The 17,431-nt window shown below is 44.9% G+C and overlaps 1 protein-coding gene across 1 annotated transcript in view; it reads left to right on the top strand.

Moving 5' to 3' along the window:
* The window catches only part of ARHGEF26 (Rho guanine nucleotide exchange factor 26), a 380,358-nt gene that overhangs the window by 42,557 nt on the left and 320,370 nt on the right, over positions 1-17,431 (top strand). The window contains exon 5 of the mRNA XM_069213320.1: positions 10,650-10,706. Coding sequence (XP_069069421.1) covers positions 10,650-10,706 — 57 coding nt within the window. The remainder of the gene's footprint in view (positions 1-10,649; positions 10,707-17,431) is intronic.

Here is a 17,431-nt window from a genome sequence, read left to right as displayed (position 1 = left end):
TGGCTGAGAATTTGCAGCTGTGGTGGAATCTCCGTACTCATGGTTGAATCTTCACAACGAGCATTCGCATTGCAGAAATTCTGCCATGAGTGTGGAGTCTCTGCCACGGCTCCGGAGCCTTGGCCACAACATTGTAGGCCCTTTGTGAATCGTGCCACCGATGCTTAATTTGAGCTGGTGATTGCCAGGGGTGGGAGAGGCAGCAGCACTTATTTTTGAGGGCTGGCACTTTTTTTTCTGTGTCAGATGTTTAGCAAGTGCAAGGTAGGGAAAAACACACATATTGGAGGTAGGGAAAGACAGAAAAAACTGTCACACATGGAGAAAGCTGGATCCTGCCAGAGTGATAAAATGGGGCAGGGAGTGACTGATAGTGGATTACAGCCTACCAGACTTGATATCAGTGCTTAATTTGTGCTTGTTGTTTCTGGTGCTGAGCACCCGCACTTATTTTTGAGGGCTGGAGCTTATTCTTCTGCCTCAAGCATTTACAGCTAGCAAAAGACACATATGGCAAAGATGGAGGAAGAGAAAAATGAAATAGCGTCACAAAGGGAAAAAGCAGAAAGATGCAAGAGTGAGGGGAGGGGCTGTAAATGGATTAAAGAGGCACGAAATGGCTTCAGGATTACGCAGACTCTGTATTCCGTGTTCCCACACTTAAATGCAGCAGCCGCGTGTTTAAGAGGAGAGCTCCGGCATCGGCACGTTTTTATTTACAAATTGAGCACTGCTTGATATTCTGCACCCTGATGTTTGCTTCTGAGCAAAGCTACGGGCACCGCCACTCTTTCTTTCTCAAATTATGTCCTGGACTGTCTTACCTAGATTAACGGCCCACTCTGCACATGGTATTATTAATTTGAAAGCTCATTTTGTCAAACTTGTCTTTCGTCTGCTTGATCATTTTCTGGTGCTGTCATATCCATCATCCTCATTGGGTATAGTGTCATATATTTTGAAAGATAAACTTAATTTTTACAAGTTTAAGTTAAAATTTTCCTGTTATAAGACCAGTTCAAGATATGTTTTAAATAATGAATATGATAAGTAATGTTCATAATGTGTTTTGAGTAACTCTGCATGTCAAAGACCAGGTACATACAAAGCGGTTACTGGGTTATACTGCTGACTGCAGACAGAAACCCTTCTACCTTTCGATGCCCTTTGGGCCTGATGGGAGTTGGACTTGGAGACCACGATCCCAGAGCCGGCTTCAGAGCTCATACTATAGAGTATACCAGTGGTTTCTAGGATTGCAAGATTCAGACTTATTATTTTCTATATCTTGCATAGAGCCTACCTCACCCCTGATAAGATTAACAAGTATCTCGCTACAACTGAGGCTGCCTGTCCCAGGTGCAAGTTGGTAGACGCCTCTATTCTTGACTCTCTATTGGGCTGTGGTCACTTAATTTCTGGCGACACTTAAACAGAAGATGGTCCCTGCCACCCAGACTCATTGCCTTCTTCACTGGTTCCCCCATGTATGCAAAACTAAGGTGACCAGCAAATTATAAGATTTAGGACTAATCCTAGCTAAAAGGGAGATCACTTGGAAGGACCCTAGAGGGCCCACTTTATTATGTTGGTGAAGAGAGTTGGAAAAGTGGGAGGGTTGCGAGGGAACTCTTTTGTGGAGAGAGGCATGGAGGGGTATTGGCCGGATGGACGTGGCCCAGGCCAGGGAGGTGTTTACCGAAGGCTTGAAAGAACCCCTATTCGGTCGAGAGATACTTCCCTAGCTGTCTCCCCAGTCTGATAGGTCATAACCGTGCTTCCATTCGCCCTGACTAGTTAGAGGGTTTGCCTCGGACTGACCGGATATAGTATAAGTTGTCTCACAGGTGGAGGGCAGCCTTTCTGGCTGGGGCTATCGTTGCAGAGACCAGTGGAACTTCACACTAACCACTATTCAGACTCAGGGAGTAGGAGGGTGGTGGGTTTCCAATTATTACGTGCATGTTGTCCGCTGTAATTCACAAGTGATTTTGGGAAACATGTCTCTTTATGCACCTGCTTCTAATTTCCCACTGACAGATGCTTTGTGACATCGGATGGTTGGGAAGTTGTGATTTGGAAAATCCTTTATAAAATCTGATTACAAAAAAAATTCTGCATATTCTGCATATCAAACAGAACATCAGTCCTCTCTGAGAATTTCTTTGACCTGCCCAGGGTCTGCGATTCTGATAAATTACATAACATATGCAAAAATGAATAAAGTGAAACTGCTAATGCACAACTTTATGATCTTGATACATTTAATAGAATTAGAGGTTCTGTAGATCCTAATTTTAGAACATTGCTTATTTTACTAAATTGTCCCTCTGAAGTTTTTTTTAATCATTTTACAAGAGAACATTGAGCTCTTCAGACGTCCAAGAGTACTTCTGTGCCAGTAATGCCCCAGCCAAACTAGACAGAGCAATCATAATGTACCAGGAAATTCACATTTGTTTACTACTGGCAAATACCTTAGGGGATAATAATTAACATGGTATGTCTAACAACAAGATTTATTGTGTGATTACTTAAAATCAGATACCATGGTATGACTAATTTTCATGCAAAATAATTAAACAGAAATGTAAATTATAAAATAGCCCATTGGCTTGTAAAATACAATAGTTTGCTAAATGTTGTGCTTCCTTCATCCTATACTAAGAATTATGACATTAGTAAATTACTTCAATCAAAGAAGCAACCTGTGCATAATGAAACACCAAGTGGTAGCTTACTCTGTTCTAATAGATGGAAGTGGTTGACCATTTATCTACCCTGATTAGAAATTGTGTCCCTGAGGGTCTCAGCAAGTGATTTTGGTAGTGACTTTTAAATACTCCCATGTATTCAGTGCTTGAATGGTCATTCTGCCACTTTGGTATCTCCTTGGTAAGCTGTAGGTTATTGGACTTCTTTTAGAGCAGGATGGACTGCTATGACCTGATCATGCTTCCATCGCCTCATTCTAGTAACTTCTCCCTGCAGTTTGGAGCTTGTGTGTATATTTTTACCAGGGTTGGTTTTGGTTGCCAGCTCAGGACAGCATGTATTAAAGTCCTTCTGTCTCAATGCAAAAATCTGCTCTTTGCATGGGGTGATACAGAATCTTCCTGGATGGATTATAGAGGTAAAGTGTTTGACCTGCCAATCTAAGGGTGGTCTCCCCCCCAACGTTCTGTCTACCTCCTCCACTTTTCTGACCTTTTGTTTGCTGGCAATAGGACTATGTACACTTTACCACTGCCAACCAGTGTGAAAGTGTATTTGCTCCCACCCCTAAACAAGGTAATATTGGCTTATCCCCAATTGGCATATTTAATTTACTTGTAAGTCCCTAGTACAGTGTACAACAAGTGCCCAGGGCCTGTAAATTAAATGTGACTTTTGGGCCTGCAGCACCCATTGTTCCAGCCACTTAAGTAGCCTTCTAACCATGTCACATGCCAGTGTTGCAGAGCCCGGGTGTGCAGTTTTACACTGCCATGTCGACTTGGCAAAGTATCCATTTTGCCAAGCCTAAACCTTCCGTTTCTACAAATATAAGTCACCCCAAAGGTAGATCCTGAAAAAACCATAGGGCAGGGTGCAATGTATGTAAAAGGCAATCCATGTGCTTTTAAGTTTTATTTGTCCTGGTAGTGAAAAACTCACAAAGTTGTTTTTCGCTACAGCAAGGCCTGTCTCTCCTATAGGACAACATTGTAATTACCTTATTAATTCTTTTTACCTTATTATGTCTTATAAGTGTAGTTTACAATCTGGAAGAGATAGGTTATTCAAGTTTAGAGTCTCTAGGGTCACAATTAAAAATAAAAACTTATGGTTGTTAGAAATTGGGTCTCTAGTTGGCAGAGGTTTGCACTCTGTCCAAGTACGGCCACAGTTCTAGTCAGGGCAAGTAAGATACACACTAAAAGTTTTACAGTGCTCACCCTCTGGTAGCTTGGCACAGAGCAGGCAGGCTAAACTAAACAGGCAATTTGTAAATTATTTGTGCACACACACACACACACAGTAACACAGTGAAAACACCACAAAAGGATTCCACACCATTTTAGAAAAATAGCCAATATTGATTTGAGTCATCAAGGCCAAAACGGTGAAAGTCCAACATACACAAGTCGAGTTATGAATTTTCAAAGATCACTTCAAATGCAGCGCTTAGAAGACAATTGCTCTATCCGGGGCTATCTGACAGCACTGGACTGGGGCAAATCCAAAAGTTCAGTCTGACTGTGATGGAGCACGGGCCAGATACAGCAGTCACATGCATCTGCGGACTGTACTTTTGTTGAGTCAATGCTCAGTAACAATGCGTTAATCCAAAGGAGGGAATGTGTCACGCTTGCAGGTGATGCGTCGTTTCATGATCAGGCAACGTTGTTGATGCATCGATGCCCAGAAGTGATGTATACTGGTTCTGATGCATCTGTGCTGCATCGGCCAAGCTGGGGCTGTATTGTAAGTCAGGGTAATTGAGCCGCGCAATTGGTGAGCAGTGTCCATTTCTTCGGTTAAGGCAGCAGCAAAGTGGCATTTCTGCATAGGGATACGTTGGTTCCCAGTGATGCACTGAAGTCATTGTATCAATTCTTGTGTTGCAGCACCACACTCACCTCCAAGGGCCCAATACTGGAGCTGGCACCACTTGACAAAGCAGGACAAACATCAGTGGAGCCAAGGTGCTGGTAGCAAAATGCAGGTGAAGACTCTGATTATTTGATATCCCTGAGACTTCAGAAAACAGGAGTAAAGCTCAGTCAGGCCCTTAGAGAAAGTTTAGATTGCAGGGTGTACACAGTTAGATCCACTCCTAGTCATGAAGCAGTAGGCAGCATTCCAACAGAGCAGAGCAAACAACAAAGTGGCAGTCCCCCCTGACAGCACAGGGGACCTTCTTCCTAGCAGAATATCCCCAATCCAGAAGTGTTCTGAGTGTATTGTGTCAGAGGCCCAGGACTTATACCCAAAATGGTCTTTGATATAGGGTTAACTTCAAAAGAATTCTCTGAAGTGCATAAGCTTCCTTTTCATCCCAGCCTTAGCTCCAGATTTCCAGTAGGGGGAATCAGCCCTTTGTGTGAGGGCACGACACAGTCTATTCAGATGTAAATGTGAACTGCCGCTCCCTCTCCCTGCCCAGGACTACTATCAGTATGAAGATGTATCTCCTGTCACATCCGGCCCTTCCTGTTTGTGGCTGTCTGGAGAGAATGCACAAATGTAGCTGTCACCTAAACCCAGATGTGTATTCGAACACAGGCTAAGGCACAGAATAGTTAAGGTAAGAAAATGCCATCTTTCTAAAAGTGGTATTTTCAGACCTGCAATTTAAAAAACAACTTTACCTAAAGATGTATTTTTAAATTGCAAGTCCAGTGACACCAAACTGCATTCTTCTATCTTTTCCTAATTGGAAAAATGTTCCAAGGTGACCCCAACATTAGCATGTGGGAGAGGTAGTCCTTGCAATAGTGAAAAAACAAAATTTAGGAGTTTTTCACCACCTGGACATGTTAAACTTAACAGTACATATCCAACTTTTTAAATACACTGCACCCTTCCCTTGGGGCTAACTAGGGCCTACCTTAGGGGTGTCCTACTGTATATGTAATAAAAAGGAAGGCTTGGACCTGGCAAGTGTATACACTTGCCTGGTCGAAATGGCAGTTTAAGCTGCACACACAGGCTCTGCAATGGCAGGCCTGAGATATGTTTGAAAGGCTACTGTAGTGGGTGGCACAACCAGTGCTGCAAGCCCACTAGTAGCATTTGACTTATGGGCCATGGGCACACATATTGCACTTTACTAGGGGCTTACTAGTAAATCAAATATGTCAATCATGGAGAAGTCAGTGTTACCATGTTTTAGACTCAGAGCACATGCACTTTAGCACAAGATAGCAGTGGTAAAGTGTGAGAGTCTTAAAACCAGTAAAACAAAGTTCAGTGTACAGTGAAACAGGAGGTGAGAAAGCAACACAAAAGTCAGGGTAAACCACTCCAAAAGATGCCAGGTGAACTCAGATTTTAAATTGTAATTCTGAAAATGCCACTTTTCAGAAAGTTGGCATTTTCATAATTTATTTTCTTACTTTAGCCATTCATTTTCTTTACTTTAGGCACCTGCAGTCTGTATCTGATCATTTGCCTGGGAGGGTGGGTACAGCTGGGCCTTGTGTGTTTTCCCTAGAAGCCACACACAATGGGAGCTCAGGTGTGACTTGATGAGCCTTGTTGGGCCATCCTGGCAAAATGGGAGGGAGGAGCTGGCCATAGCCTCACTTACACCTGAATAGGCTGTGTCTTGTCCCCAAACAAAGGGCTGGCTAACCCCCTGTAGTGAGTCTGGCACCAGGGAGGGACAGGCAGGGCCTCTGTGTACTTCAAAGGCCTCTCTTTGAAGTCTCCTCCACTTCAGAGGCCCAACTGTCTATAAGTACTGGACCTTTGACACCACCAACTTAGTACACTTCTGCCCTATGACTACTCTGCCAGGAAGACAGCTGTGCTGAAGGACTGCCACTCTGCTGGACTGCTGCTTTACTGGACTTCTGCCTTGATGTACTGCCCTCCTGCCTGCAGGTCCCTTGCCTGTGTGAGAAGGACTGGACCTGTATCACTTGACCCCAGAATGATTCCAAAGGCCAGCTGACTGCTCTTCTGAAAATTGACGCAGCTCCTCTGCTGCATGGGGAAAATTGACACATCTCCTTCGCTGTGCTGATCAACACTGACTCATCACTTTTTCTGTACCCCACACCTTACACGTCAATGCAGCCAGGATTAAGGTACTTTTGTTCAGTCTGCCTTACTGGGTCACTGTATCCGGTCTGAGTTCCACTGTGGTTGGCCTGAACTTTTGAATTTGTCCTGGTCTGGCATGACCAGAAATCCCCCGATGGGCATTCCTCGCTATTTTACAATTTCATCTTTAAAAATGTATAACTCAAGTTCTACCTCTTGGATGTTTTATGTTTTGGTCTTGTTTTAATTGTCATAAATAAGTTCTAGTTTTTCTAACCTGGTGTGGAATTTTCTTGTGTGGTATTTTCACTGTTTTACTGTTTGAAGTGTTGCACAAATACTTTACACATTGCCTTTTAAGTTAAGCCTGCCTACTGTGTGCCAAGGTACCAGAGGGCAAGCACAGGATAATTTTGGGTGGGTTTGTGACTTACCCTGACTAGGACTGTGGTTTTTGCTTTATCAAGGTGCATACCTCTGTCAAACAGATACCCAATTACTAACATTAAGGATCCTAGAGGTAGAGGAATAGCTGCAGATTTACTTGGACAAATACGTCTTACTGCTGCTATACATCATCCTTCAGTATTATGGGGAGAAATCTGATTAACATCCTTTAACAACAAACACTCATATCACATTGTTCCAACATTTGGTGGTAGAGGATGTTCGAGAATCATTGGCTACATTTTCCTGTTGAGATCTCTTGTTAGTTCGGGTTTCAACAGCAAAACAGTTAATTTGTTCAATGGTGACCATAAACCGTTGTCTTTGGATATCCTCAGATTGCAGCTTGGTATCTGGCCTGGGCCTTCTACTCCTATGACCACTAAAAACTGCAACCATCGGCGGGTGTGGAAAATGTCTCATAATCCCAAATCTTTTTACCTAAATTAATTAGGAGCAATTTGAACCTTTAAATGCTGTGTCACTGAAGAGTACAACAACCTATTTGTTTTCGGGTCCTTCACCAAAATATTCACACAGGTGAGAACTATGCTTTTGTAACCAATTTTTCACTCTGATACACTGACCCACTAAGTGATTTGATAGAGCATGTTTCCAAGCCAATCTCAATTTGAGATGTGCTTTGGGTACCAGATCTAGGAACATGGGGAAAGTAAGGAAGTGTAGGGTGAATTATAAATGTTCCCTGCAGGTGAAGATGAAGGAGATTTGGGGCAGTAACCTTTTTGCTTTAATGGCCAGTCTTAACAAGACAAAACTCTTCTGGTTGACAGTCAACTGAATTAGAAATTGCAATACAAGTAAGACGCCTCTTAGTGCGCATATCACAGCTGATCACTAGCCACCCCATTTCCCAAGCATTTATTGCTCTAGTAGCTGCAAAGGTTACTCTATGGACCAATTTGTTAGTGATGCCTCTATTGTTAGCCTAAAGTCTGACATGGAAGAAGTTATGACAGCTCTCATGGAAAGTCCAGCAAATAAAGCACCAGGGCCCAATGGAGTCCCAGTCGGTCTATTCAAGTGTAACTATGAATTATGGTCTCGTCTGCACACAATTTTTATAATTACTTAAATGTTGTTTCCTAAACATCCTCCTAGTCCTCCGAGCTGATAGTACCAATTGTTAAAAGTGAGATCACACAGCCCATGTTGCAATCAGCTGATATCCCTCATCGACCCAAATGCCAGCATTTTGGGGTGATGGATATACAAAGGTTAAGAGCTCCTCTCAGTATGGGCTTAGATAATGTCTGGACACAGTGAAGTAGTGTTTGAATCTCCATCTCCTTACTGATAAATATGTAGTTGCAAGGCACTGCCAGCTGTATCTAGGCTTCATGGACCGCATGAATAGGTTCAAGCAATAATTCATGTTACTCAAAAAGGGATTGGATGCCACCTTGGTTCATTTTTTGCACAATTTTATTTTAAGTTATCTACTAGGGTAAGATTTGACCAGAACGAGGAATGAACTGAGATGTTAAGACTCCATAGATGGGTTCGACCAGGCTGTAATCTAGTGCCAATTTTATTTATTTGTTATTTAAATAATTTGAGTCAATATTTGATATCTTGCAGCCAAGATGTACTGCAAACGACAAGCATCAGATCCCTCTGCTATTTTATGTTGACAATGCTGTACTGTTAGCTCGTAGGCCCAGGAGCCTATTGTACTCAGTATCATCTTTTTGTCCTTCTTGACTATCTAAGACACGGACATCAATTTTTCTCAGTCTCAGGTTACGGAGTGTGGAGCAGCGAGTCATAAATTGAACTCAATACACTCTAGTTCCATCTGTGACCAGTTTTACATACTTGGGGATTTGCTTTAATTCCAAAGATTCCTGGTCTGCTAATTTAGCCACCAGGGGTCTCAAATTTTCTCGGCCAAGTGATGCATTTTTTTAACCTAACTGCCATTGGGGGAGGGTACAAACTGATTGAAAAGTTTCTTGAAATTTATAGTAGACAATGTGCTCCTTCTGAAGTATATGGTGCTGGAGTTTGGGGGTACACTTCAGTAGCTAATTTATCTCAGCCCCCCTGCAGTCCATGTTTTATGTGCCATGAGGAATCGTACTTAAAACCTATTGAAGATCTGATTTAACTTCCTCTACTATGGCAGTGGCTGCCGATATGGAATAATCCCACTGCATTTCTCAAACAATGTTTTACATTCCAATCTCAATCTCAATTTTGAAAACCACAATTTTGTCAATCACATTTGATTTTTTTAACAAATGTGATTGGCTAATGATAAGATTTTTATTTTTTTCCACCATCATAAAAATCACATTTTTTTAATTGCGTATTTGTGCAGTGGAAAAACCGTTTCCACATCAATTGACTGTTGGCATAAGAAATACTTAACCCTACTGGAGCGGGTGGAGGCACGTGGAGAGTGGTAAAATTGGGAAAACAACGAAACAATCAAGTTCACTGACCTAAAATCATAAACCAGCTATCACTATTTTAAATTCAGGGCAAAAGCAACATTTTTGAAGAAAAAAAAACACAAAAAACGAAAAGTGCCTCTGCTGCAAACAGCTAGGGATCATGCACAGTCAGGGTTTTCCACCCACCCTACATGGGGTGCAGACATTGCGTCCAAACCTCGTTCAACGGGACCCAAGACCATGCGTATCTGGGGTTGGCTGCCCACAGTAAGTTGTACAGAGGCCCCGTTGAAACGGTGAAGCATTTCAATATTTCATTAGTTTCATATCAAATTGCCTTAAACACCTACCTATTTTTTAAAAGGCATGTGGAGATGTTGCTACATAATACAGCAAATGGATCTATTTACGCAGAATTAATTAAGTGGCCTTGTTTCTGGCGGGAATCATCTACCCATTAAATTATTATTCCCAGGGGCTTCTGTGATTCCAGAGTGGGTGATTACTGCACATCTCATAATCCCAATGAGACTGGAATCTACCTTTACTGTTTCCATTGTGATTGCCACAAGAGGCCCCAGAATCATTCCTTAGTATAGTTGTACACACTATGGCCGTTCACTCCTTGCAACATTGCTCTTTTTATATGCTGCACCTGTTTGAGAGTTCACTAGACCCATTGGACTGGACAACACTTTTTTAGAAAGTACAAAAATGGAAATATGATACTTGGCTACAAAATAAATCAATGTATTAAAAACACAAAGACGTGATACTCTCATTAAGTTTCCAGAATACAAATAGCCTCAATCCCAAATTCCCTACCTTTTCATGTGCATTTATCAGACAATAGTGTGGTGTGTGGCGTGGGACCTCATTGATTCCTACTTGCCTCCATAGCCGGAGTGTGTTAGAAACAAACTGATCAGTGTTCACTGAACTTATTTTTATAACAATTACTGTGTACCATACAATATACTTGTGTTCCGATTAGAAACACATTACATGTTTGGTTTTCCTCATTTACAGGTGAAAAGAAAAGGGTTGTCACAGGCGATTAGTCAAGAAGAAAAAAAGAGGCAAGAGGTATGTTACTCATCATTATATTTGTAATGGTATTTCATGTCCATAATGTTTCATCAGTAGGGTAGGCGTGTATGTTTGCAGGAAATGACGGCCCTTGATTAGGCTTCTTGGTAGACAAAGAACATCGTGGGACATAGACAAATACGTATCTATTGTCCTCAGGGCATAGCTTGGGCGTTAACATTAGGGGTGTGAACTTCAGGTTTTCCAACAACCGTGCTGGCATATCATGTTAAAATACATTATAAGAGAAATGGTGCAGAAGGGAGTTTAAGGGGTGGTTAAAGGGGAGCAGACTTCAATTTGTAAGGGGTACTTAAAGCACAAACACAACATTTTGTAAAATAGCCAACATTTTTAAGAGCTGCATAACAGAGGTGACAGGCAGAGTGCGTGTGTGGTTTTGTGTGATTTTGTCTGTGTTTTATGGAAAGAATCCCGGGTGAAATCCGACAGATTCCTAACCGAACACAGCTGAAAAAAACAGTACCCAACTATTTACTAGAGAATAGAATTATTAGGGAGGGGTGGGGCCCCTTGAAGCTAATCCCCTGATTGTCCTCAGCGCGTGCCAGAGCCGTCACCTGATAGCTGCTGTTGCCCAAGTGATCTAATCTCACGGGACAACGTCATCGTGTCGGTGGAGTACTCCTCCGCTCAAAGCTCAAAGGCCTACACGTACCGCACGTCATAAGTTCTTTACTGAGCTGGGTCCCAACTTTGGAACAGTATAACATGCCGGCATTACCAACATTAACTTCAGAAATTAACGTTAACAATATGATTTTCCACGAAAGTTCTGGTGCGGTCACTTACAATCACAAATGTGTTAAAAAAAAAGATAGGGAACTCCGGTCTTCTTTGAATAGGATGTTCTATGAGAAAACTGTGCGTTTCTTTGCCTTTTGCAGAACAGCAGCACTACCGGTGAATTTTATGTGGAAAACCGTCACTGGTTTTAATCTTTCTTAAAAATGACGGAATTCTCAGGAGCAGCTGCAGAAACAAGCGGGTCAGAAATAGCACTAATAAAAAACAAAAATCTTTTAACTAGATGGAAAGAGAAAGGAAGGTGTAAAAAATTAATGAAGAGACGAAGTAAAAAAAACTTGCAACTACAACGATTATTGCAGGTGTTGCAAGAGCTAAACCTTGAGTTATTCTAAAAGCACTACAGATGATACCCAATGCCTCTTCTTTAACTTTATCTTTAGACTACCCCAAAACGTCATACTATAGTTGGTTCGTTGATCCATTGACAGGTGATTAAGGGGTATCTGCAGTTGTCAATTGAGACCACCGACATGCATTTTTGGAGACCCCAAATATATTTTTCATCAACAGTTTGTGACCGACAACACGAACAGAAAGTGACAAAGCAAGCATAAAAAGAACCTGCGAGAGGAGAGCGCGAGAGAGAGAGAGAGAGAGAGAGAGAGAGAGAGAGAGAGAGAGAGAGACAGAGAGAGAGGAATGAGGTGGCTTAAGGCACGGAAACCCAAGACAATGTTGGCCCTTTTGATATATATATATATATTTTTACTAATTAAGCACTGTTTCACTGCTTATACCCTCATTTTATTGAGCGGAGCAGAGTTCTCATATGTAATTGTTTGAAACTGTTACTGAAACTGTATCTATTCCTCTCCAATCTATTTCTTCCACAATCTCTTTAAAATAAAACTACTCTCGTAATTTGATTGCAACTAGTCTTTTAATAAATGGATTTATCACTTCATTTCCGTTTTCCCTATGACCAATTTCTACTCATCAAAGGGTGCACTAAGGCTTTATCCTATAGCGCACAAGGCACCAACAAATGCATTGCCCCTCCATTTTTGTGGCTCACTGTTTTTCTCGCCTTTGAATGGCCCATTAGATATATATTTATAAATAAATACGTAATTCTGCTGATTCTGCCAATTTCAACATCTGGCCTCAGATACATCTGCACTGAGTACGGAGTAAAAAGAATGTCTTGTACATCCTTGAACAAAACTCCTTCCATTATTGCTTTTCACAGTATTTTCCTTTGTAATTCAAACTGATATTCTAGCGACTGCTGGAAGTGACAATGGAGCTCGCAACAAAGCATAGACCAGTGTCACCAGCTGCAAACAGACCATAGTTTTGTGTCGTTATCAGCCTCCCCCCCCCCCCAATTCCTTTATCAGAGAAAGCGACAGTGGACAGTCTTTTCTGTCTATCTACTTTTGTTTTATTGCTTGGTTTTTGTTCTGTTTCTCTTTTTATGACCCTTGTTCGTTTTCGGCCCTTCTGAATGTCCTTTCTTAACCTCTTTATGCCTTGCATTCCTGCATCCCTCTCCAACCACCTTACTCTTTTGGAAGCAACCTTGTCTCAGTGGGCGGCGGCCTTTAAGGGGTGGTCACAAACCACATGGTGGCTTTGTGACCATTTGCGTCCTATACAATTCAAGTCATGGACAGCGAAGACATGCTTCTTGACAGCAGTCTGTGCACCCAAAATGACATTCTGAGATGGGTGAAGAAGAGGTGGGGAATATTAAGTGCCTCATGGGAGCAGGAAACTCTCTCTGCCCCTTTCCTTCTTACTGTCTCCGAGGCATTATGGATACTCACTTACCATCAATAAATACCTGCAATAAGGTTTTTGTGTTGAACTAAAAGATGGTATTACGTATGTGTTCTGTGTAGTGATCCAAACTCCAGAGCATAGATTTTCGCCATTATATATTAACAATTTTGTTTATCGTGTGTGTATGTGTGCACTTTCAACATTAGAATGTGTGTTGTTTACTATGCTCTGGCACTCATCACTCAAAGTCATTATAATACCTTCCTAGATTGATTCATAATGGCAAAAGTTGTCCAGGTCTTTACCTTTTTTCTTAAGGAGGTATTGTTTAAAGTGCATGGAAAGTGGTAATGTCACAAATATCAGTCAACTATATGTTTCAGTGCCCTTGTCGGTGATTAGAAGCCCTTAAGTAAAATGAGGCAAACTTGACTAATGAGGTCTTTAATATGGACAACATCTAAGGAAATTTACAAATTAGTCCGAACGAAGGTGGTGAAAGGGTTAAAAAAAAAGTTAATTTTTAAGTGATTTATAACTGCAAGACATGTGACTAGGTAATTTCCAAGTGGATGTTGACAATTTTAATTAGCATTTCCATAGCACACTATATGAGCTTCTACTCTGAGTTTTAATCAATCAATCAATCAATCATGGTATTTATAAAGCGCGCTATGTACCCGTCAGGGTTTCGAGGCGCTGAGGGGGGGGGGGGGGGCGCTGCTGGATTAGCGGTCGAAGAGCCAGGTCTTGAGGAGCCTTCTGAATGTGAGGAGGTCCTGGGTCTGGCGAAGAGATGTGGGGAGAGAGTTCCAGGTCTTGGCGGCGAGGAAGGAGAAGGATCTGCCGCCGGATGTCTTGCGCTGGATTCGGGGTACGATGGCGAGGTTGGCGGATCGGAGTTGACGTGTTGGCGTGTAGAAGTTGAGTCTGGTGTTGAGGTAGGAGGGTCCGGTGTTGTGAAGTGCCTTGTGAGCGTGGGTCAGGAGTTTGAAGGTTATCCTCTTGTCTACCGGGAGCCAGTGGAGTTCCTTTAGGTGAGGGGAGATGTGACTTCGGCGAGGTATGTTGAGGATCAGTCGGGCGGAGGCATTTTGGATACGTTGGAGGCGTTTGATGTCTTTGGTTGGTATGCCTGTGTAGAGTGCGTTGCCGTAGTCAAGTCTGCTGCTGACGAGGGCCTGGGTCACCGTCTTTCTGGTTTCTGTTGGAATCCACTTGAAGATTCTGCGGAGCATTCGAAGGGTGTTGAAACAGGAGGAGGAGACGGCGCTGACCTGTTTGGACATGGTGAGGGCGGAGTCCAGGATGAAGCCGAGGTTTCTTGCGTGGCTGGCAGGGGTGGGTGGGAGTCCGAGGACGGAGGGCCACCATGAGTCGTTCCAGGCCGAGGGAGTGCGTCCGAGGATGAGGACTTCCGTCTTGTCGGAGTTGAGTTTCAGGCGGCTGTTGTTCATCCAATCGGCGATGGATTTTAGTCCCTCGTGGAGGTTTGTTTTGGCGGTGAGCGGGTCTTTGGTCAGGGAGAGGACGAGCTGGGTATCGTCGGCGTAGGAGATGATGCTGAGGTGGTGTTGGCGGGCCAGTTGAGCGAGGGGGGCCATGTAGACGTTGAACAACGTGGGACTGAGGGAGGATCCTTGGGGGACGCCGCAGATGAGGTTGGTGGCTTTGGAGCGGAAAGGGGAGAGACGGACTCTCTGCGTTCTGTCGGAGAGGAAGGATGAGATCCAGTGGAGGGCTTTATCTTGGATGCCGGCTTCTTGGAGGCGGGTCAGTAGGGTGCGGTGGCAGACGGTGTCAAAAGCGGCTGATAGGTCGAGGAGGATGAGGGCTGAGGTTTCGCCGTTGTCCATTTGATGTCTGATGTCATCTGTGGCGGCGAGGAGGGCAGTCTCAGTGCTGTGGTTTCGTCTGAATCCGGATTGTGAGGGGTCCAGGATGGAATTGTCTTCGAGGAAGTGGGTGAGCTGAGTGTTGACGATCTTCTCGATGACTTTCGCTGGAAAAGGGAGGAGAGAGATCGGACGGAAGTTTTTGAGGTCGTTGGGGTCAGCCTTGGGTTTTTTGAGGAGGGGTTGGATTTCTGCGTGTTTCCAGCTGTCCGGGAAGGTGGCAGAAGTGAGGGATAGGTTGATGATCTTGCGGAGTTCGGGGGCGATGGTGGCGTTGGCTGAGTTGAAAATATGGTGGGGGCAGGGGTCCGTGGGGGAGCCTGAGTGGATGGTGTTCATGGTTGCTATGGTTTCTGCCTCGTCCACGTGGGTCCAGGCGGTGAGGCGGCAGTCGCGGGAGGAGACGTCAGGGGTGAGGTCTGGCGGTGGACCGGTGATGAAGCTGTCGTGGATGGTGGTGATTTTCTGGTGGAAGAAGGTGGAGAGATCGTCGCAGAGTTTCTGGGAGGGCGGGATGTCGTTGGAGTTGGCTTTCGGATTGGAGAGTTCCTTCACGATGCCGAAGAGTTCTTTGCAGTCGTGGGCGTTGTTGTTGATGCGTTCGGTGAAGTGGGCGCGCTTGGCGGTGCGGATCCGTTGGTGGTGTTCGCGGTTGGCGTTTTTGAGGGCGGCGAGGTTGTCGGGTGTGCGTTCTTGGATCCATTTCTTTTTGAGCTTCTGGCAGTTGCTTTTGGAGGTGGTGAGATCGTCTGTGAACCAGGCTGGTTTTTTCTTTCCTTGGATGGTGGTGGGTTTCTTGAGAGGGGCAAGGGTGTTGGCGCAGTCGAGGATCCATTGATGGAGGTTGATGGCGGCTGTGCTCGGGACGATTGCGTCGGGTGGAGGGTTGTTGCTGAGGGTGCTGGTCAGTTGTTCTTGGGTGACTTTGCCCCAGCGGTGGTGGGGAGGTAGCTGGATGCGGTGTTGCTCTGTGGTTTTCTTATAGGTGAAATGGACACAGTGATGGTCAGTCCAGTGGAGTTCGGAGGTGTGGTTGAAGGAAATGTGGTTGCTAGAGGTGAAGAGGGGGTCAAGGGTGTGACCGGCGATGTGGGTAGGTGTGTTGACTAGCTGTCGGAGACCGAGATTGAGGAGGTTGGAGGTCAGTGACGCGGTGTTGACGTCGTTGGCATTTTCCAGATGGTAGTTCAGATCTCCCAGGAGGATGTAATCCGGGGAAGCGAGGGCGTGGGTGCTTGCAAGGTCGGCGATGGTGTCGTTGAAGGGGGCTCTTGGTCCTGGTGGGCGGTAAATGAGGGTTCCTCTGAGGGTCGTGTTGGGGTCCGTGTGGATCTGGAAGTGGAGGTGTTCTGCTGTCCTGAGGGTGTCGTCCGAGTGGGTGTGGATTTTGAGGGTAGCTTTGTGAGCGATGGCTATTCCGCCGCCGATTCCGTTGGTTCGATCTCTTCTGGTGATTTTGTAGCCGTCCGGTATGGCGATGGCGATGTCCGGAGACGAGGAGTCGTTCCACCAGGTTTCGGTCAGGAAAGCCACGTCAGGAGCAGTGGTGTCGAGCAAATCCCAGAGCTCGATGGCGTGTTTTCGTGCGGAGCGGGTGTTGATGAGGATGCAGTTCAGGTGGTTGGGGTTGGATGTTTTCGTAGTTGGAATGGTCGTTCTGGTGCAGGAGAAGTTGCAGGTACGGCAGGAAAAAGGTCCTTTCGTGTGCTTCGGGGATGCCCGGTAGCATTCAGTGGAGGGGCCGGGGTTGAAGGCGCGGAGTTCGTTGATCGAGTAGCGGATGCGGGGGGCGCGAGGGCCAGGGAGTGTGGCGCTGGGCGCGGTCCTCCGGCGCGCCAGCGGCGCGGACGCGCAGCGCCAGTCATTAAGAAGGGAGGGGGGAGGGAGGAGCAGCTGGGAGGCGGGAGGCGGGAGGGAGCGGCAAATGGGGGCGCGAGGGGGGCGGGGCCGCAGGGAGGCAGCGGCAGGGAACGAGGAGCGCTCAAGGGGCAGAAACACTGAAAAACGAGCAAAATACGAGCAGATACAATAAGAAAAATCACACAAACAGAAAAACAGTATGGCACAATTTACGATCGGGGAGACGGCAATCAGGGGGGCACAAAGGGGGCAGAAGCGCCGGCGGCGAGGCGCTGAAAAAGCGAGAAAACTGAAAAAACACTTACGGGACGGCGGAAGCGGCACACGGGTCAAGCAAAGCTAGTCAGAGCCCACTAGACCCCAGGGATGAGGCGCAGGAGGATGCCTGCGGGTGGAGGAGGGCCTCGAACA

This window comes from Pleurodeles waltl, chromosome 11, assembly GCF_031143425.1.
Source record: "Pleurodeles waltl isolate 20211129_DDA chromosome 11, aPleWal1.hap1.20221129, whole genome shotgun sequence".
Lineage (NCBI taxonomy): Eukaryota > Metazoa > Chordata > Amphibia > Caudata > Salamandridae > Pleurodeles > Pleurodeles waltl.
This window is presented reverse-complemented; position numbering and strand designations above follow the sequence as displayed.